We start from the raw sequence: 23,066 nt of genomic DNA on the forward strand, positions 1-23,066 counted from the left end.
ACCCAGTTACTCATCAGTTGGTGTTACCAGTGGTGGGGTCCCCAACAGCTTTTGGCCAATGACCACAGTTTTAGATCAGAACCATTTTGTGACCCCAACACATTTTTTGCATCTGCTAATTGTTAATCCCAATCAACATCTGTTTATGATATTGAAGTCCCAGTGAATTTTCCCAAGTTAAACCTTGTAGTAGTTGGATCATGGTTATGTAAAATAAATTGCAATAAATCAGAATTCCTCATCATTGGCCCAAACTCCCTCACCCGCCCCACCCAGGACTTCTCACTTAATATTGATGGTTCCATTGTCACCCCCTCCACTCACATCCGCAATTTAGGTATCATCCTTGACCCCACCCTCTCATTCCTCCCCCATTTAAACCAGATTACAAAAACAGCCTTCTTCCACCTCAGGAACATCACTCGTCTCCGTCCCTCCCTATCACTCTCAGCCGCCCGAAACTCTAGTCCACGCATTCATTTCATCCCGCCTTGATAACTGTAATTCCCTCCTATACGGCTCATCAAAACACTTACTTAATAAACAGCAATATGTTCAAAACTCATATCCACCCGCCGCTCAGACCACATCACCCCTGTCCTCCAAGACCTCCACTGGCTTCCCGTCAAATACCGGATTGATTTCTAAATACTACTCATCACCTTCAAAGCCCTCAACATCCTGGCGCCCCCCTCCCTCTCTGACCTCCTCCACCGCCATACCCCTACCCGTTGTCTCAGGTCCACTGATGCCAACCTCCTGCACCCCATCAGGACCAACCTCCGGTCCTGGGGTGACAGAGCCTTTGCTGCAGCCGCCCCCACCCTCTGGATTGCCCTCCCCAACGACATCCGCAATGCCAACACTCTTTCATCTTTCAAAACTCCCCTTAAATCACACCTTTTCACCCTTGCTTTTAACCTTTAAACTTTTGCTTTGTTTACGTTTTTTTTGTTTAGCTTTTCTTTTTTTTTCTTTTTTCTTATGATTTAGCTTATGAAGCGATTGTGAAGAGTCTTTGAGCACTGGGAAAAGCACTATATAAATTTTATCTATTATTATTATTAATATTATTATTATTATTATTAATAATATATGGTGTGTACTTTTGAGATTTTATTATAAAAAATGGATAAAAGATAAGTCATCTCCCGCGACCCCTAGTCGGGACTGAGGCTGAAAACCCTGGTTTACACGACCCAGTGGTTATAACTGAAGCTATATTGCAGTTATGATGCGGTTGTAAACTATATTGTTGTAATAATGCTACTTGTTAGCATTACTACTTTGTTATAAGCAGACTTTCTATATATATATATAGGATGATATAGTAGGCCTGCAAGATAGTCCAGTGATTATAGTGACTTCTGGATTTTAACCCCAATGTCAATACAAGATGCTACAAGATGCCAATATCCCTACCTACCCCTTAATTATCTTAGTCACTTGGGATTGAAACAGCTGCTAAAATGGCTGAAAAGTAGGTTCACGTCCTTTAGAAATTATTCCGATTCTTCATCTCAATATAGCTGTTGCATCTGCAGATGTGTTGTTTGGTCAGTGGCTCCCACGCTGCAGACCTTCATATGTCAAAGCGTAAGGGGAAGTCATTTTTATTTTTGTATCTCAGCGATCGTCAGATTATTAACACTCATGCCTGTGGCCACCTTGAGTTATAATGCTACGGGGTGTAGCATTATAACCACAGAATGCTCAGCGCTACCCATGCTATTAACCCAGATCCACCTGCAACCCAGATCCAAAGAGTTTACCTTCCTCTCGTTCATAGTCAGCAGTATCTCAGATGAATGAAGAACCTGCAAGGGTGGACATGGACTCATGTTGGAAACCATAGAAAATGACTAAAGGTTAAACAGACAGTAAAATATTTGATGAATCCAGAATATTATCCTAGTTTTTATAGAGCTTGATACCAAGCCAAAAGGTTCTGCGTTTGAACCCCAATTTGAACCCCACATTTTCACTTTTGTAAAAACATGTCCTTTAGAAATGAGGCAGATTCGATATCTCACAGCCGTTGCATTTGCAGACGTGCTGCTGTGGCCATCGGTTCACATCCGGCCAGACAGTCAGCTCTGTCACAGCGCATGGGGAAGTATTTTGTGTGCTGATGAAGTTTTGAAAACGTTGTTTTAGATCATCAGATCATTAGCAAGCATTTTATGGCCACTATGAGTCAATAGATTGAAATATATACAGCTCACTTTTTCTAATTCAAATATAACATTACAACTAGAAAATAGGAAAATATTTAAAAACCATTAAAAAGATAATCATCTATTTTAATGCAGTTGGTGCATCAAAGCGCAGCAACTGAAAGTAAATATAGATAAAGACACCATTTTGAAACATGGCTACTCAAGATAGAGAAGAAATACCTTTCACTGTAGTTGAGGTTGTTTGGGATGTGCATATTTAAATATCAAACAAAACATGAGCTCAAATTTGTCTTGTTCTAAGGCTACATCCCACCCAAACTAGTTTGCAGACATGCTGCAATGGTTATTGAAGCAGGCCTACATCACTGGCCAGCTCTGTGCTCCTGTGAACCTGAAGTAGGAAGTGTGATGGTTTCATAGGGTTGGCTGTGGGGATTGTCGGACCGTTATAACACATATGTTGATGATTTACGTGACCTAAATCCACAGATTAAGAAAGAACACCATTTTGAAATGGTGTTCTTCTCACCATCGGTTGGTGGTGAAGTTGAGGGCCTTGCTGCTGTGCTGTTAATAGCCGATCCTTGTTGCAATTAATGACAGAACAAAGAGAATCATGGAATTAGTCTTCAACTACTTGTTAAGGTGTTTGACTCACAGATAAAGAGGTTCTGGGTTCCAACCCCAAATGTTCACACTCCACAGCCAGACTGTCATGGAGTGCTTGAGCGAGCTGCCCCTAACCCCTACCTGCTCCTTAATGACGAGTGTCTGAATTCATTGTTAGTACATCTTGACTAAAGCATCAGCTTAAGTGACTAAATAGAGATGTATATAGTTATCTTCCATTTATAAATTATGCAGATTATGTTGCAACACTTTCAAATATGCTTTGCTGTGGTTAGTGGCTCTAAGTCGGGTCAGACATGGCCAGAATTTAAATTCGGTTTTGTGCAAGCAAGTAATTTTGCATGCGGAAGAATATGGGAAAACTTTGTTGGTGATGCAGTGAGAGATTGTCAGACTGTTAGAACACATTCCCGGGTCAGCAGTGTCACATGCAGGGCCGATGGACTGAGGGTGTAAGGTGGACAGGCTTGAGGGGGCCCAAGGCAGAGGGCCCCCGTCCGTCTGTCCGTCCGTCCCATCAACAACTCTGCGCAGGGGGCTGGTATGGGAAACCCGAGGGGGGGGGGGGGGGGCAATCAGGACCTCTTGTATATAGGGCCCAGAATTTGGTGGTATGGCCCTGGTCACATGTTCCTCATAATGACCTTGGTTTTGTCATTGGCTTAACTATGATAACTCAAAACCTCTCAGTGTTTCTGAGTATGCGTGTAGTTCACAGGTTTGGACCTAAACCTGTGTCCTAGAGTCCCTCTGGCGTGGCGTTGTGCAGTCATACTGCTACTAGGGGGCTAACGGCCTGTCCAGAAAGATAAAGTACTTTGGGAATTCATACACTCAGAGTGTCCACTGTGCAAATGGTCTTATTTGGTTACATAATAAAATGTCTGAGTTGTTTGTAGTGACATGTGATCAGCATTTCAAATATAAGATGCATAATGTTGTCAATGCTTTGTTGGACAAGTGCATAATTGACTATGGGTTAAAAGTTTAACAGGTCTTTATATTTCTGTTAAATCTCATTATGAACTTATAACATAATGCAAAATGGAGAAATCAGAATATTTTTATTGCACAGTTGAAAATATATCTCAGTTACATTTGTAGCCTATATATCTAAAGCATAACAGAATATGGTGTTTGGTAGAACAAGAAAACTTTTAAATGCAAGCGCTTTAAAATAGTCCTATTATTATATAATTAACCTCACCAATAAGGTTGGCTACAAACTTTTGTGTTCATTGGTCCGTTGATTATTTTTCATATATTCCGTTTGGTCTCTGGCGTCCTGTCAAGGACAACATATCAACTCATTTGAAAAACATGTTCCCATCATTTACATTTATGAGAAGACGCATTTAGCAATTATTGCTTCATGGATTTTGTATTTATTTCATTATTTTCATTGAGTTTAAATGTCATGTCATGTATGTACAGCCCAACCGGTGTTAAGGACTACCGAGTGTAGACCTACTGCTTGTTGTGTAGGCCTAAATGCTTGTTTAAGGACCAAGGGAAACAAAGGTTGTTCAGTCGGTTATAATGCATCTGAATACAACAACAACAAGCTATAGCTCCGACCGCTTCCCCCTGCTTCATCACATGTTGTCCAGACGTTTGTCATTTTGACAGTTGGTGGACGGTGACAAAATGGACGCCCGTGTCTGCAGTGTCGCCAGCACATCTGGGATTGGCCCTCAGGTTTTCACAGGTAGCCGCATCGCTAAGTTTACCAGACTATCCTGGTCCTGGTCCTGGTCCTGTTAGAACCAAAATATATATTTTTAATTAAATCTGAATCTCCATGAAATGTTCCTTGCAGGGTATGTCCTTTTTACAACGTATTTCCTCCTTTGTTAAATAAATGTAATGGGTACAACTGTGTACGAACAGAGAATTAAACAGGCATAAACAGACTATAGTAGGCTATTACCCATACAAGAAATCACAGTCGCTCAAACATTGTCCTAAAAGCTACTCCTGCTGCTTTCTGCTCCCTCTTTGAGCCATACTTTACAGACATGAACTGGTGTTGACTGGCAGGACACAGTCTTGTACCCAAAACATTTGTTCCACAATTTACACATTTCATGATATGGAAAATTATATTTTATTAGAGGAGCCAAGCCAGGAACATTTCATGGAGATTCAGACCTCATCTCAATGTAGATTGAGATGAGGTCTGGCACTAGCCAGGCTAAGTGGGGACCGACCCAGAGACTGAAAACACTGGTTTACACAACCTACTGGTTATAACTGATGCTATAATACAGTCATGATGCTGTTGTAAACTATATTGTTGTAATAATGCTACTTGTTATATTCTTTTGTTACAAGCAGACTTTCTATATAAATAGGACGATAGAGTAGGCCTGCAAGATAGTCCAGTGATTATAGTGACTCAAGCCAAAAGCTTCTGGATTTTAACTCCAATGTCTAACTACAAGATGCCACTATCCCTACCTACCCCTTAATTATCTTAGTCGCTTTGGATTGAAACAGCTGTTTAAATGACTGAAAAGCATGTTCATTGTCCTTTAGAAATTATTCAGATTCTTCATCTCAACATAGCTGTTGCATCTGCAGATGTGTTGTTTGGTCAGTGGCTCCCACGCTGCAGACCTTCATGTGTCAAGGGGAAGTCTTTTATTTTTGTATCTCGCAGTCAGCGATTGTCAGATTATTAACACTCATGCCTGTGGCCACCTTGCGTTATAATGCTACATTGTGTAGCAAAAAAATAGCATTTCCTTTTTGTTTGTAATGGCATCTCATCAGTGATACGAAATATGATGGTTTACCTTTGCTAGCGCTTAATTATTTATTGAATATCAGTTCAATGTCATTACAAAATGATAACATAATGCACAATGGTGATGAGCAGGCCTATTGTATTATTTTCATTGTGTTAAAATGTGGAAGTGGTAGACAGGTAAACAACAGGAAATTATACATTTTTAATTGCTCATCTCAAACCTAAGCAGAAAGCAGGTTTCTCAAGTCAATGTTAACACAGGCATTTCCTTACAGAGATCTTTAATATAAAGCCACCACACACACTTTACTCACTCGACATAATGCCAAAACAGAGGAAGGTCATGAAGGTGCATGTAGAACAAAGCAACTCAAAAATAAAAAAGCATGAGCTAAAACCTCAGATTCATACCCCTCACTTTAAACACATTAACACACTGTAAAATTAACATTCCTTTTAACGAGGTCTCACTGTGAGCATGGATGTTTGATAAGAACAGTTCTAGGCCTCACATTCTCCATCAGTTTAGTCTATGGCATCCTCTAAAGGCTGTCTAAATACTAGCATTTTCATATTTTATAGTAAGATTTGTGCTAGTAGCCTACTTCATGGATACAAGACGGGAAATATATGCAATTTATGATTAACTTTAATAAACTTTGGTAACTTGTAATTACCGGTAATTAATGGTAAAAAAATTCACTTTTATTTATTTACTTCCCTCTTGTAACCCTCATGTGAAAGAGCATTCAGCAATTGTTGACCAAAATATGTGTTTACACCTGAAGGTAAATATTGATTATTGTCAATAACTGTTTTTTATATTTTTATATATTCATAATTTCTACTGCTGGCTGCTGCTGCTGGCTCTGTTTCATCGAGTACTCATCTACAGATGTTTTGTTATTTTCCCCGTTTGTTGACGGTGGCTTAGTGTACGTCCACATCACCAGCCTTCTCTCCACATCTGGGAGAGGCCCTCACTGAGGAGTAGGTCACCGCATCGCTGGAATCGTCCTCAACCTATAGCGTGACATGGAATGCTTTTACATGGAATGTCGTGAAGTCTTGCATCATGACATGGAATAACTGTGATATATCCCACACTATGACGTGCTGTGCTCTGCTGGGACATGGTACTATGTGGTGACCGGTCACCACATAGTACCATGTCACATGTTGGAGAGTCGTGATACAATGACACCATGCACTGTGATATGTCGTGGCGTTATAAGATATGCGCTCCCGTCACACAGTTATGCATATGATTATGTATATATCATATGCTGCAACATACATGTGAGTAGTAACATGATGTGGCAAAAAGATAATGCATACTTTAAACCAGGCCTATTCAACTAGTGGCCCGTGGGCCAAATACAGCCCCTCTTCATTTTTTTCCTCTTTCAAGAGGTTGCATGCAAAAAATAAATAAAATAAAGGAGAAAAATAGTTGCATGCAAATCAGGTTTCCATGTGTAGCCGGTGATACTAGCCAGTATCAGTACCCAGCAATAAGGAACTGGCATCACTTATTCTGACAATGTTTGGCTCAACTGATACGTGTGAATCTAGCTTTTCTCATATGAATGCCATCAGAACAAGGGCACATTGCTCCATGACCTATGAGAAGCTGCATGAGAGTCTCAGGATGAGCCAAACTAGGCAAATAAGGCAGGGCAATCTCTCTCACTGACTCACTGGCTCAAAATGTCTCATATGTACAGTAGTTCTCTTTTGTGATGATTCAAGCAACATTGTTGAATTCTACATACATGTCCAAAATATGTGAGAAGAAAATCTTTTATAATGATACGATTAGAAGTAAAGAAGGAATGCGTCTGACAAGTTTATTCCATGTAGTAGTACTATATATATTAAGTTAACACTACTTTAAGTACGATTTATTTGTAGCGATTCATTGACGTAGTTTTACTCTGTGTGGCCCATGAACCCCCAGTGGTTTTCCTTTTTGGCCCACTTGTTAAGGAGGTTTAATAGCCCTGCTTTAAACTAATGACATTATTTCAGCTGCTAATATTATTGACTTCTTGTGGTAGGCTTCCACTAGCGGACAGTTTACCTGTGCTGTAGCCACGCTCCTCTGTCCCTCAGGCAGGACAATAGAGGCGTATGTTGGACCTCCGCCCTGATCTCCGTCCACACTGAGATGCTGTGACATGGTCAGGAGTTGTTGAGTTAAACGCAATAGATTCATATTCCATAGATTTTGTATGTATGCTCAATTCAATTACTTTCACCTGATTCTTATTAATATATGCCGCTTCTTTATGTCATGTCATAATTATATGGATAAATTGAGGCAGGACGTGTGTGTGTGTGTGTGCGTGCGATGAGAGGATGAATAAGTCTCACCTGGTCATGAAGGGCTCCTATGACTGGTGGGGTGTCCCTGATAGAGTTCAGACCCTGCACCCAGTACAAGAACCCAGTTACTCATCAGATGGTGTTACCAGTGGTGGTGTCCCCAACAGCTTTTGGCCAATGACCACAATTTTAGATCAGAACCATTTTGTGACCCCAACACACTTTGTGCATCTGCCAATTGTTTATCCCAATCAACATCTATTTATGATATTGAAGTCCTAATCTCCTGCGACCCCATTTCAAGATCGGGCGACCCCAAGTGGGGACCGACCCAGAGGCTGAGAACCCTGGTTTACACGACCCAGTGGTTATAACTGACGCATATTGCAGTCATGATGCTGTTCATGATGCTGTGTAAACTATAATGTTGTAATAATGCTACTTTTTACCATTTCCTTAATTTATTATAAGCAGTCTTTCTATATAAACAGGATGATAGAGTAGGCCTGCAGGATAGTCTAGTGATTGTGGTGACTTCAATCCAAAAGCTTCCAAAACTTTAACCCCAATGTCTAACTACAAGATGCCCATAACCCTATCTACCCCTTAATTAACGTAGTCGCTTTGGATTGAAACAGTTGTTTCAACTGCTGAAAAGTATGTTCATGTCCTTTAGAGATGATTCAGATTCTTCATCTCAACATAGCCGTGCTGCAGATGTGTTGTTTGGTCAGCGGTTCCCACGCTGCAGAACTTCATGTGTCAAAGCGTAAGGGGAAGTCGTTTTTATTTTTGTATTTCGTGGTCAGCGATTGTCCGATTATTAACACTCATGCCTTTGGCCAGCTTGAGTTATAATGCTATGTTGTGTAGCATTATAACCTCGGAATGCTCCCCTAATATTGAGCTAGATGGCTTTAATGCTATTTCTTATTCAACAAAATAGTTTAAGTTTTGTCTTTTAAACTCACAATGGTGGTGACCTTTGGCCTCTTGTTTCCTGTGAAGAGAAGGCCACAGTGAACGTTTCCATGGTGATATAAACGGTGTGTAGACAGATGTAGACGTGACAACACAATGGTGTCAATGGTCTCCTCTCACCTCTCCTTCTGTGCCAGCGAATGAGGAGAACCAGGCCCACGATCAACAGGACCGCTGTACCCAGCGCTACCCCTGCTGCTAACCCTGATCCACCTGAACACAGGAAGAGTTTACATTCCTCTCGTTCATAGTCGGCAGGATCTCAAATGAAGTAAGAACCTACACCTGTGTTGGAAACCATAGAAAATGACTATAGGTGAAAAAAGACATACTATGTAAAATATTTGTAATTTTTATACAGGTTGACTCCCAGCCAAAAGGTTCTGGGTTTGAACCCTGGTTTGAACCCCACATTTTCACTTTTATGAAAATGTGTATGTTCATGTCCTTTAGAAATGATGCAGATTCAATATCAATATCTATCTTATAGCCGTTGCATTTGTAGACGAGTTGCCGTGGCCATCAGTTCACATGCGGCCAGACATTCATCTCTGTCACAGCGTATGGGGAAGCATTTTGTGTGCTGATGAAGTTGTGAAAACGTAAACGAAAAGCCTCTTTACTGTAGGAAAATATTTCCATGTTGCAACCATTGAAATCATAATCATGTATTTTAAAGCAGATTCTGCCTCACTTCTTTTTAACAGCAAAATAATAGGCTACGACAAGAGAAATAGCAGCACTAACTGCAAGTGACCCAATTGACTGACTTCCACTATTAAGTCCTCAGAGTTACATGATAGATTAAGACACCATTTTGATACATGGCTCCTCATGATAGAGATGAAAAACCTTTCACTGTAGTTGGCGTTGGATGGGATGTGCTTATGGTTTTTGAAAATGCAAATTGTGCATATAAATAGCAAATAAAACATGAGCTCAGATTCGTCTTGTTCCCAGGCTACATCCCACCCAAACTAGTTTGCAGACATGCTGCAATGGTTAATGAAGCAGGCCTACATCACTGGCCAGCTCTGTGCTCCTGTGAACCTGAAGTAGGAAGTGTGATGGTTTCATAGGGTTGGCTGTGGTGATTGTCGGACCGTTACAACACATATGTTGATGATTTACGCGATCTAAATCTACAGATTAATTAAAAACATTTTGAAATGGTATTCTTCTCACCATCGGTTTGTGGTGATGTTGTTGTACCTTCACTGTCTTTGGGTTAAAAAAAACTCCCTTCAACTCAGTATCCGTCTAGTCCAACCGAAAACTCTGTCTGCTGCTGCTGCTGCAGACGGTGTGCAGACGGGATCGGAGTCGGGCGCGTGCATCAACAGTCATTCAAAGCAGCGGTACTAATCACACAACCGGACGGTGTAGAAAGTCCCGTCAGTTGAAAATAGTAATAAATCCAGTTTTTAAATCCATGTTAAAATCGGCAGGATATAGAGCTAGTAAGCTAGCAAATAGTGTCAAATGTGATGTGTCAGGTCGGCTCAGTAATATGATTGATGTGTTCAAATGCAATACAAAATTCCTTTTTTTGAGATTTTGGCGAAAACTTTTTCCCAGCAATATAAAATAGATAGTAAAGATGGAATTCTGACCAGTTTAACGTCCTATCTTGAGCTATAATCATCTTATCATAAATTGAAGCAATAATACAAGTTCTATTTCAACAAAATAATAGAAAAGTATCAATAGTGGAATCAATAAAGACTTGGATCGTTAAGGAGTCTAGAAAATGGTATCAATATCAAGAAAATTAATGATCTCCTGTCATCTGAGAGAAATTAAGATGATTCAACCTTTTTAACCGTTAGTATTTAACGGTTAAAGATCTTATCGGTTAACCATGGCCATCCCTTATATACTGTATATATATAAATGTATATCATACATTGTATGTTTTTTTTGTGGTATCTCAGTTAGGTTTTTGTATTTTTTTTATCATTTAATATTACTTTTAATAGTTCCGGGACGTTGGAGCAATAACCTGGAGTATTTACACTTCAGTCTGCACTGTGAATTTGAAGTAATGTTCAGTTTTTGAATAAAGATGCGGCAATTACAAATGTTTCTTTTTTTATCCGATTCATCGATAAATCGAAAAAATAATCGACCGGTTAATCGATTATTAAAATAATCGTTAGTTGCAGGCCTAAACTATGATAACTCAAAACCTCTTAACTATATCAAAACATTCATCAACTCAGCCATCGCTTGATGCAGAGTGTGTATCCAGCCTGACTCATGGCCCTGCAGACATGTTGTTGTGGTTAATAAAGTACATCTCTGGCCAGCTCTGTGTTTCTGTGAAACAGGCAGGTGATGGTTTACTAGCAATGGCGGTTCTACACGGGGGCCCACGGGGGCCCGTGCCCGTGCCCCTGTGGACATGTCCCTGGCCCCCCCTGTGGCCCCACCGTGCTGACCAAATAAAACAATTATGAATTGATTATGATTTTACACGCGAGTGCCAAAAGCGGAACTAATGCGACGCAACATTCTACACGGGTAAATTCGAGCTGCGCACCCAAACGGCGCACCCAAACATTGTTGCTGCACGTTCTACACGGGTAAATTCGAGCTGCGCACCCAAACGGCGCACCCAAACACTGTGTTGCTGCTGCTCGGTGAATGCGAGCTCAGCAAATACTCCTGGAGAAAGAAAGGAGCTACGATTTCTCCTGTTGCAAAAGTCGAAGGTAAGCAAAAAGATTTAATCTTTTATGTGACTTGTTGTTCTTGTTGATCTTCCCGTGTTAAGTAGGGAGAGATGGTTATGCAACGAAGTGTAATGCATGCCCCTACGATTTTTTCTTCTAATAGCAGCTATCATGAAACGAGGAAAGAATATAGCATCCTTTTTTGCCCCAGTAAACAAAAAAGTGAAAGAAACAGCAGTGAGAGAAACAAGTCAAGGTATTGAGAGAGCTGAGGAGCAGGAAGAGGGAGAGTCGGAGGAGGTTGGAGAGAGGGCATGTGATGAACGTGAGGGCTCTGACACAGAGAGGGAAATTTCAGAGAGTGAGAAGGATGAAGAAGAGGGTGAGGAGGAAGAAAACATACAGAGACAGAGAGAGAAACAGCCAGAGGTACAGCAAGTAAATCCATGTGGATCAAGTACTGCAGGTTTGTGATGAAGAAGGTTATTTCTGTTTGCAAAGTAGTGCAATTACAATTTCATTGTAGGTCTACTGTGTATCCTTAAAATTATGCTTTCTGCTGTAAATTCAATTTGTGCCAATATGGCACAAACTTGAACTACATGCAGATATACATGCGTAAGTAAATAAATGTTGTAGTTGTGCTCTATGTTTACTGTACATCTTTCTACAGATATCAGCAAGTCCAAGAATGATGCACCAGTACAGCCGAACTTGAATATATTCCCAACCACTTTGATGGGGGACAGAAGACGGTGCTTCAGGCAAAACTGGTATACTCTTCATCCATGGCTTGAGTATTCTGTCATAATGGACTCTACATATTGCTATGCATGTAGACATTTTAGCACACCAAAGGCCCCTGACACTGTTTTTGTTTCAACCCCTGGGTTTAGAAACTGGAAAAATGCAACTATGAGAAAGGCAGGGTTTTCAGTTCATGCAAAGTCTGAGCGACACAAGTGTGCGATGATAGCATGGCGGGATTATCAAAGTGCTGTTAAAAATGATGCAACACTAGCAGATATCCTTAACAAAGAACACACTAAACAAGTACAAGAAAATCGGGCATACATTAAAACAATTGGGGAAGTGCTGTTACTTACAGCTACACAAAACATAGCACAAAGAGGGCATGATGAATCTGAAGAGTCCAATAACAAAGGAAACTTTAGGGAAATTCTTAGCACAGTTGCTAACCACGACCCACTTGTTAAGAGAAGATTAACTTCTATTAACAATGCAAAGTACACAAGCAAGGTCATCCAGAATGAGGTTTTGGGTTGTTTGGCAGAAATGGTTCGTTCTGAAATCATAGAAGAAGTGAAGAACAGTGAGGTTTTCAGCATCATGGCAGATGAAACAAAGGATGTTTCAAAAAGTGAACAGATTTCTTTCACACTCAGGTACTATTACAATGGGGCCATTAAGGAGAGTTTTCTCCATTTTGAATCTGCAGAGAGGTTAGATGCAGCAAGCCTAACTGGAAAAATAGTGAACTTACTGGAAAGTTACGGCCTGAACTACAAAAATAACCTTGTAGGCCAAGCATACGATGGCGCTGCCGTTATGAGCGGTAAACATTCAGGGGTTCAGGCAAGGATCAAAGAACAGGCTAAATTTGCCTTCTACATTCATTGTAGTGCACACTGTCTCAATTTAGTGTTAGTTGATGTAGTCAAAAATGTCCCAGAAACAGAGGAGTTTTTTTCTTTGTTACAGAGCCTTATATTTTTACCTCTGGCTCATATGTGCACCCAAAATGGCTGTCTCTCCAAAAAGAAATGTATGGCAAAACAAGAGAGTTGCAACGTTTAAGCGACACACGTTGGGCATGCCGATTTCTAGCACTACGCAACATAATTGACACTCTACCTGCCCTTAAACGACTACTGCAACAGATTGCTCAAGAACGCCACGGTGAAAGAACTGTTGAGGCCCGAGGTCTTCTGCCTCAAATTGACCTACAATTTGTTGTGCACCTTGTCACTCTTAGTCAGTTGTTTGGGGAGACAAAACTACTGTCTGACATGTTACAGTCACAAACTGTTGATCTGGCTAGAGCTGTTGACTTGGTAAATGCTTTAGTCCAGACATTGAAAGACCACAGGCAGGAGTCTTTCTTTGATAAGTTGTGGGATGAAGCATTGACTATTTGTGAGCACTGTGATTCTGCACCATCAGTGGCAAAACGTCAGACAATGCTGAGCACTAGGCTCAGTGGCTACTGCACACTAAGCACTGTTGGTCAGAGGGAGGTAGAACGTGACAAAGCTATGTTTTGCACATCATTTTTCTATCCTGTAATTGACAGCATGCTCAAGGAGTTGAACAGACGTTTCTCCAATACCAACTGTGAGCTCATGACAAGCATACAGTCTCTCAACCCCCAGAGTGATGCCTTTTTAAAGGAGACAAATGTTTTTTCATTTGGCCGTTTGTACAATGCAGACATTGATGATTTAGGGCATGAGCTCCATCAATTTAAGAGAGTTTTGGACAGAAAAATACAGAGTGGTGAAATTACAAAGCCATGCAATACAGTTGAGCTGGTTTGTTTTATTGAGCCATACAGGGAAGTTTTCTTTGAACTCTTTAGACTGTGCAAGATTGCCGTAACCCTTCCTGTAAGCTCAGCCTCTTGCGAACGCAGTTTCTCCACACTGAAACTGATCAAAACCTTCCTGCGGTCCACCACTACTGACATGAGACTCAGTGATCTTGGTGTCCTGAGCATAGAGTCCAGAAGGGCCAAGGCTCTGGATCTGGATGCATTTGTGGACCGTTTTGCCAGACAGCACAACCGCCGTATCCTGTTGTTGTAGTGTAGTGTTTACATTAATAGGTAATGTCACATTTTTATACCCTTTGTTGTACCCTGGAGGTTTGTTCACATTGAATTGAAACACTGTATTTGTACCCTGTACTGTATTTTTCATTTTTCTACGGCCCTACCTCCTTTAGCTTCAGGATTTAGGGCATGAGCTCCATAAATTGAGTGGTTAAGTTAAAAAGCCATGCAGTACAGTTGAGCTGGTTTGTTTTATTGGGCCATACAGGGAAGTTTTCTTTGTATTTTACTGATTTGAAAATAAAATAAATTTTTTAAATAAAATTCTTTAAATATCATTTTGTGCCTTTTTTTTGTGCCCCTCTGGTTGAACACCGGCCCCTCTTTGGCCCCCCTAGTAAAATTGTCTAGAACCGCCACTGTTTACTAGTATTGGTTGTGCTGATTGTTAGATAGTTAGAAGACATAACTTGATGCTACAAGTCCTCAGAGTTACATGATAGATTAGACACCATTTTGAAACATGCTCCACACGATAGAGATGAAATACCTTTCACTGTGGTAGTGGTTGGTTCTGATGTGCTTGTGCAAGTTGTGGTTGCTACTCCATGTGGCAAAAGCAATGACAAAACAAAGAGAAACATGGAATTAGTAAACCATCACAATAACTCTTTCCAACGAATATGTTTAAAAAAAACATTTGAGACAAGGGATGAGAGTTTTGTCCTGCTGATGTGTGTGATTGTGGACCAGATATTTTTCTGATTTATAACTGAAGTTGATGTCTAAAATTTAACTAAACACAAAACAAAAAAACAAAAAATAAGATATGTCTACAGTTATAAGTGCAGATTTTGGGATGTTCTCATCCTACTTTGGTGGTGATAATGTCAGAGATTGTCATGTTCCTAATGCTGGCATGCACTCATTGATTCATCCACCAAGTCCTCAGAGTTACATGATAGATAAAGACACCATTTTGAAACATGGCTCCACAAGACAAGAGATGAAATAGCTTTCACTGTGGTTGTGGTTGGTCTGTTTGTGCTTGCTGCTCCATGTGGATTAAAAGATAAGACAGAACAAAGACCAACATGGAATTACTAAACATACATATATTAGAATTTAAGGAATAAAATAACGTAGGAAAATGTCCACTGTAATATAGCTGATATATCCAATGGGAAAGAAAAGAGAAATATGGTATTAGAAACTATCCTAATCACTCTTTTTCAACAACTAAACCAGCTTCAAATCTATCCTTTTATAACAGGGTGGAGGGTTTTGTCCTGGTGGTGTGTCTGTGGGCCAGATATTTTACTGATGAATAACTGAAGACCATGAGGCTTGAGACTAAGACCATAAAAACTTAAGAAGTAAAATAATGTAAGAAAATGTCGAAAGTGAAAAAGACATCTATTTAAACTGATAAAAGTTAATCTCATAGTCAAACAGGATTCTCAAAACTCAATCAGAGGTCCCTACATTCAAATATTAATAATTGAAACACAACACAGGTCATATCGTTCGCATGGAAGAGTTTTAACCCAAAAGTGTGAATTAAGGTTAGTACATAAGAATATAAATACTCACTCATTAGCTCTAGTTGATGCATTGCATGATCAACCGTTCCTGCTGATGGAAAGGATCTGCAGGTGTATTGACCTTCATCTTCCTCTCTCAGATGCTTTACCTCCAGAGAACACTCCTTTGTAACATGTAGTCTTTCTTTTTGGTTGCATTTAGACTTCCACTCCCCTTTTTCAAACAATGGTACAGAAGTTTTATGATTGCTAAACAGCCAGGTAATATTGGAACAGTTACTCGGAGCCCCATCACATGATAGAGAGACACAGTCTCCAGCTCTGAACTCTGTTCTTCCACGATGTGAGGAGAGAGCTTTATCACATGTGTCATTGATTGGAAGGATATCTGTGAGAGAGAACAATCAGTTATGTAATGATAAGCGGACTATGCACCTTTTCATTTGATAAATAACTTTAGGGCCATCAAACACAAATACCCACTGATAACTTCCCTAGTTTTAATTATCTTGTATATTTAAAGTTTTCCTTACCTTTGTTTGACAAAAAAAACACCATATCTGTCTCTGTATTTGTCGTTTGTTGTCTGTCTGTCTGTCTGTCTGTCTGTCTGTCTGTCTGTCTGTCTGTGTGACTGACTGATGACTCAAAGAGAGTCATCAGTCAAAGAGAGGAAGGCTTCTTATAGCGCCTGTTCTCTCACTTCCTCAAACCTCCAACCTCTTTACTCTTCTCTTTTTTCACACAAGAGATTATTTGGTACAGTCATGGAGTGTTAAAACATATTGTAAAGTCAATTTTGTAGATGGCAAATAATAGTATTTCCTATTTTTTTACAATGGCATCTCATCAGTGATAGAAAAATACGATGGTTTACCTTTGCTAGCGCTTAATAGCATAGGAAGTAGCCCACATGTGAAAGGCTTTGCCTCTGATCTCAAACCATTTCAAGTTGTATCGTCTATTTTTGTTGAACATATTTATTGAATATCAGTTCAATGTCATTACCAAATGATAACATAATGCACAATGGTGATGAGCAGGCCTGTTGTATTATTTTCACTGTGTTTAAAATGTGGAAGTGGTAAACAGGAGATTGCTAATCTCAAACCTAAGTAGAAAGCAGCTTTCTCAAATCAACGTTAACACAGGCCTTTCCCTACAGAGATCTTTAATATAAAGCCACCACCACACACTGTACTCACTCGACATAATGCCAAAACAGAAGAAGGGGTCATGTAGAACAAAGCAACTCAAAAAATAAAAAAGCATGAGCTAAAACCTCAGATTCGTACCCCTTACTTTAAACACATTTACACACTTTAAACTTAACATCCATTTGATAAGGTGTAGCTTACTGTAGCCATGGATGTTTAATAAAAACAGTTCTAGGCCTACCTTTTCACATTCTCCATCAGTTTAGTTTATGGCGCCCTCTAAAGGCTGTCTAGATAGTAGCATTTTCATAAAATATGCTAGCCTGGCTATTGCCAGACCAAGCTCAATCGTAGATTGCACGTTGTTCTGGGTCTTGATTGTAATTTACTTGATGAAAAAGCATTCATAAATTATTGATAAAAAAAAAAGTTTGTAGACCTGAAGGTAAATATTGATAATTGACCGTTTTCTATATTTTTATAGATTCATAATTTCTACTGCTGTTTGCTGCTGCTGGCTTTGCTTCATCACATACTAATCTGAAGACCTTTGGTCATTTTGCCCATCAGGGGTAACGCTGTACCCAGCCCTGACCCGACTCCCAACTCTAACCCCTGGGACGGTGGTGCTGTCGCAGCCCAGCTGCAACACAGGAAGAGTTTGTGTTAAAGGTCCCATGGCATGCCACCAGGTGTGGTGTGATTAGCCATTACAGGGCGTTTTGGAAATCTGCCCCTTATGACGTCACAGGTGGGCATGTCCACTTAGATGTGTGCTGGATAGATCAGACTACCAGCCTACCCAGTGGACTGTACCAAAGTTGCTCATCTATCCGTCACACATCTAGGTGGACACGCCCACCTTTGATGTCATAAGGGTTAGATTTCCAAAATGGCTTGTAGCGGCTAATCACACCACACCTGGTGGCATGCCATGGGACCTTTAAGAGTTTCATTCAAGGGCGATAGCAGCTCAGGAGGTAGGTCCTATGGAGACTCGAAGGTTGCTGGTTTGCTCCTCCAGGCTAAGTGATGAGGTCTCCCTGAACAAGACACCTGACCCAACCCTAACTGCTCCAAGACCATTTGGCTGTTCCCTTGCATGGTTGACATGAATGTATTAAGGAGCAGGTAGTGTATGTAGTAGTGTATTGTATGAATGGCTGAATGTGGCCCACTATTGTGAAGCACCTTGAGCAGCTGTAGGTTAGGAAAGCACAATAAAAATTTGTCGATTTACGGTTTCAGATTCATTAAAAACATGCAGGGATATGTATGTAATTATAGAGAAAAAATGAAAATAATTTCTGTAGACAAATAATAGGACGCTAGAATACAAGATAGTCTGTGATTATGGAGTCCTAATCACTAGACTAGGTTCTGGGCAAAAGGGTCTGGGTTTGACCCCCAATGTCAAACTGCAAGAAGCGTATATCCCTACCTGCTCCTTAATAATGTATCTGAATTCACTCTTCCTCACTTTGGATGAAGGCAGCTGCTAGAATGACTAAAGAGTAACATGGTTGAAGCTATGTGGCGTTTAGAAATGATGCAGCAGATCCGGCCTCTCAACCAAACCGTCTGTAGACGCGCTGCTGTGGTCCGTGGCTCCCAGGCTGCACCATGGAACCAGTCCCCTCTGTCTCAGCATTAGTGGAAGCATATATATGTATGTATATAAATATATATATTTGTGTGCTGAAAATGCTCTTGGAAATACTTTGTTATTGTCAGAGAATGAACACACATTCATATGGCCACTATGAACAGAGTAACACAAATATATATAAATATTAAAGGATGAAATGAACACCTAGGCTCACTTTCCTACAGTGGCACACTTTACTCAGTCATTAGTTATTCACTTTTGAACTATTATAACCCAAAACCTCAACGCTGAGGTAATATTACTGTTAAATATAACCATTAAAACGACATTCCTACTTAGATGTTTCAAGTCTTGTGGTTAATAAAGTACGCTGCTGGCCAGCTCTGTGTGTCTGTGAAACAGATAAGGAGCGTGATGGTTTCATAGCGCTGACTGTGGTTGTTGTTACAACACATAACTTGATGAACTTGATGATAACCAAAGACCTCAGAGCTACATGGAAACATCAAGACACAATTTTGAAACATCAGCCCACAAGATAGAAATGATGACGGGCCAGTCTGTAGGTGTAAATAAACACCTTCATCTTCCTTTCTCACCTCTTAACCCCCAGAGAACATGTCTCTGTAACATTTAGTCTTCCGTGTTTCCATTCTTACTGAACAGCAGGTAATACTGGAACAGCCCCATCACATGATAGAGGGAAACCTTCTCCAGGTCTGAAATACTTTTCAACCCTTTTCCCCAATACTCTGAGGAGAGATTGAATTTGTTACTTTTATGTTTGTTTTGAAGTATATCTGTGAGAGAGAACATTAAGTTACGTAATGTTTAGCAGATTATTTAATTTTAGAGTTGAATAATTATCATTGTCTATCATCATCATCATCATTGCTGCATGCTACCTAGGTTAGCTGCTACAATCCACCAAGGTGACTTCTACTAGGCTCCTCCAAACAGAAGGACGCAGGGTGGTGCGTTCTGGTGGTGCATTCAGTTCCATTTCACTGAACTGAAGAGGAGACATCAGTGGGCCTATACTCTGTTAACACTTAGTCTTAGATTATAACAATACAAGAACGATGGTTTGCCTATGCTAGTGCTTAATAGGATAAGAAGTGGTCTAAATGCAGGCTATTTATTGTAGGCTACATGTAGGCTAGAGACAAACCACCATGAAATTAATAATTGTTATAAATTATACTTGGCTTACGTCAGCTGTGTGTAACAAAAATGTAAGACCTCAAGTTAAAAAGTCTGATGTGAGCATATTTAAGTCTTAATATTTCTGATAAATGTCATTATCAAATTATAACAATATGGAAAATGGAGAAATATTAATATGATTTATTACACAATTCACATCTTGATAACATTTGTAGCCTACATATTTAGATGCATACTTATGTTTATATAACAGAAGATAGTGTTTTGTAGAACAAGAAAACTTTTAAACAGAAAAGCTTTTACATAGACTGGTTATTATTTAATTAACCTACAAACTTTTCTGTTCATTGGTCCGTTGATTCTTTTTCATCTATTCTGATTGGTCAGATTGACCAAGGACAACATATCAAATTTGAAAAAAGCATTTGAAAAGCATGTTCCCATCTTTTACATTTATGAGAACACGCATTCAGCAATTATTGCTTCGTGGATTTGGTATTAATTTCATTATTTCCGTTGAGTATAAATGTCATGGTGTAATTGATGTAGCCTACAGCCTAACCGGTGTTAAGGACTACCGAGTGTAGACCTACGGCTTGTTGTGTAGGCCTAACTGCTTGTTTAAGGACCAAGGGAAACAAAGTTCGTTCAGTCGGTTATAATGCAACAAAACACATGCATATGATATATTTTACAGTTTGTACTGAAATGGATGTTGATGAACAACTTGTATCTGATCAGTGAAATGGTCCGTCCACACGTTTGAAAGAAAATGAACCGTTATTACTGAACAGAAGTAGAACGCTAAGTTATAGGTTGGTTGCTCTAAACAAAGCAAACAGGGGCATTGTGTTGCAGAAATCTATAATATGAAGCTCATCAAATTACACTCAATAGAATTTTACACATGCCAAAACATAAGGTGTCATGTCTAACAAAGCAATACGCGTTAACTAAAATCTTTGATCCGCATCTATCGATTCACCCACATTGACACACGGTGAATGTAACTCTTTATGTCCTATAGGTCTCACTGTCGCTATTGGTGTTTAATAAGACAGAGCAGAGAGATGAGAGATGAGAACATTAGACCTGCTTTTACAGTTTTTCTCGATTGTATACACACAAAAAATGGAACTATGCACACTATTCTGAAAACCTGAAGCTCATGTATCAACTACAAGACTCCAGACTGCTAAACTCTAAGCACAATTCCACTGTTTTCACATTTTTGCTAAATTCTAAGCACAAATCTCATCATTTAGCACACTTGGCTCACCTGGATCACACTGGCCTTCAAAACGCAACACAGAATTACAAATAAGTCTAAATCACTTCTCACCTGTTCAAACTCTACTGGCAAAACACTTCAATCATGTGTCAGAATATAAGAGGACTCGTGAGCTCTACTGTGTTGTAGATATGGTCCTTTGGCCTGATCAGGATTGGAGATGGGATACATACTGATTTACATGTAGATCTGTTTACCTCATTTATATTCTTATTTTTATATATTTTCTGGCCTACGAAAAGCTTTTTATGCAGTCAGTTCAGCTGAACATTTCACTGTGTTACAGTAAAAAATATTTGCTTTGTTACCTTTTTGTACTTGCACTGATTTCATCATTACATCCCCGAAAGACAGTCTAAACATTTCTTACTGTAGTGTTTTTCATTTTACTTATCAGTGCAATTACTGTACTGTAATTTACCAACATAGGTAACCTTGGTGTATTGTCTGAACAATGTTGCAGCATCAACTACAGGTGTACAGTATGACTCTGGGAAGCTGGGATTGTGAGTTTAGCCCATTGGAGCTCATTGGATAGACAAATATGCATTGTATCCTATTCTAGTACAATTGTGTCAATGCAATATTTATATGATATGTTCACAGTATTGTATTACAATATGGCAACCGTTTTTATACTATGTATGTACCATCTAATTGCAACTTTAAAAAGGAAAGCTATTTCTAAACAATTTTATACATTGGAATATGTAACATGGCCTCATAAAGGCAAAACATACTTAAATAGCATTTTGATGGAAGTGTTTTGAATTGATCACACCAGTGTTTAATTGATGCTCTCTAAGAGGTATTCATTTGATAGCTGTGTTTACTGTTTGAAGGAAGAAAATCAGTTTTGAGAACAAAATGATTAACTCTTCTCAGGTTTGTGTTTAGAGTTTTGAGAAATTGAGCTGCAGTTTCAGAAAACTAGTTTACAGTTTTTTTCAATTGCTTGACCACTATAGACACATGCTTAGACCAAAGTAACGCAACTTTTTTTGTTTTTGTTTTTGTTACTATACCTTAAACACATGTAACAATTCCTTAAACAAAAGCGCTGCTTTGCACTTTAGTTGCTATTCTGCAACACACTTGCTCCTTTCTGCAACACACTTGCTCCTGCACACTACACACTATTTCAAACATAAGACACTTAGGCCCCGTTTACACGAGGACGCTTGCGGGTAAAAACGTAAAAATATTTTATCGGAAGTGCCTTTCGTTTAGACGGTGACGGCGTTTTTGGGGTTTAAAAAACGCAAAAATCTGAAACCACCCTCCGGAGTGGAAAACTTGAGTACGCTCCGCCGTAGCGTTTCCGTCTACACTGCCAAGACGCAAAATTCTGCTCAGATCTGCTCACGTCGCGTATGCGTTTACGTCACATACAGCGCCAGCACAGGGAAATAAACAAACATGTTGTATTATTTCCATGCGTCGGACTGTCAAGCTGCTCTGGCAGCTCTAATAAACTTACAGGAGTCTTTCCACGAAATGTACAGGATATGTACAGATAGTATTACTGAACAGAGAAGGATCTGTAAATATGTTTTGGTTTTCGCGGCGCAGATAAGAGAAGAAGGAAGATTCTACACGGGCGCTCAGACATGGTGGTGTTGTGTGATGGTGTGTCACAGCACCACCCAGCCGGCTGACATGCATACCCAATCGAAATCCACACACTTTTGCGTCACCGTATGCACGCAGATTTCCTCCCGAAAACGCTCGTCTTAACGCGGAATAAAAAGTGAAGACGCGACGCCACTTTTGCGTCTTCTGTTCAGACCGTCACCATGTAAACGTAGCCTCAGTATATCATTAGGAAAACACATCTATTCAAAATACTAAACACATTGGGTAATTGAAAATACTTAAATACACACCTCAAAACACTTACTTACAAAACTGAACACCTATTAGCCAGCTACAAAAAGGCCAAAGGGCAATTGTGCACGCCC

The 23,066-nt window shown here is 39.8% G+C and overlaps 1 protein-coding gene across 1 annotated transcript; it reads right to left on the reverse strand.

Moving 5' to 3' along the window:
• Positions 1 to 5,605: 5,605 nt before the first annotated feature.
• Positions 5,606 to 16,519, reverse strand: LOC307088366 (uncharacterized protein). Its single transcript, XM_079754224.1, has 8 exons — positions 16,415 to 16,519; positions 15,931 to 16,269; positions 14,888 to 14,938; positions 8,992 to 9,084; positions 8,862 to 8,890; positions 7,939 to 7,992; positions 7,646 to 7,735; positions 5,606 to 6,585 (listed from the first exon to the last, which is right to left on the reverse strand). Exons 1-8 carry the CDS (start codon positions 16,437 to 16,439, stop codon positions 6,493 to 6,495), a joined length of 774 nt encoding a protein of 257 aa, XP_079610350.1. The 5' UTR covers positions 16,440 to 16,519; the 3' UTR covers positions 5,606 to 6,492.
• Between the last annotated feature and the right edge of the window lie 6,547 nt (positions 16,520 to 23,066).

The sequence above is a fragment of the Pollachius pollachius genome (genome assembly GCF_949987615.1).
Source record: "Pollachius pollachius genome assembly, chromosome: 16".
Taxonomy (NCBI): domain Eukaryota; kingdom Metazoa; phylum Chordata; class Actinopteri; order Gadiformes; family Gadidae; genus Pollachius; species Pollachius pollachius.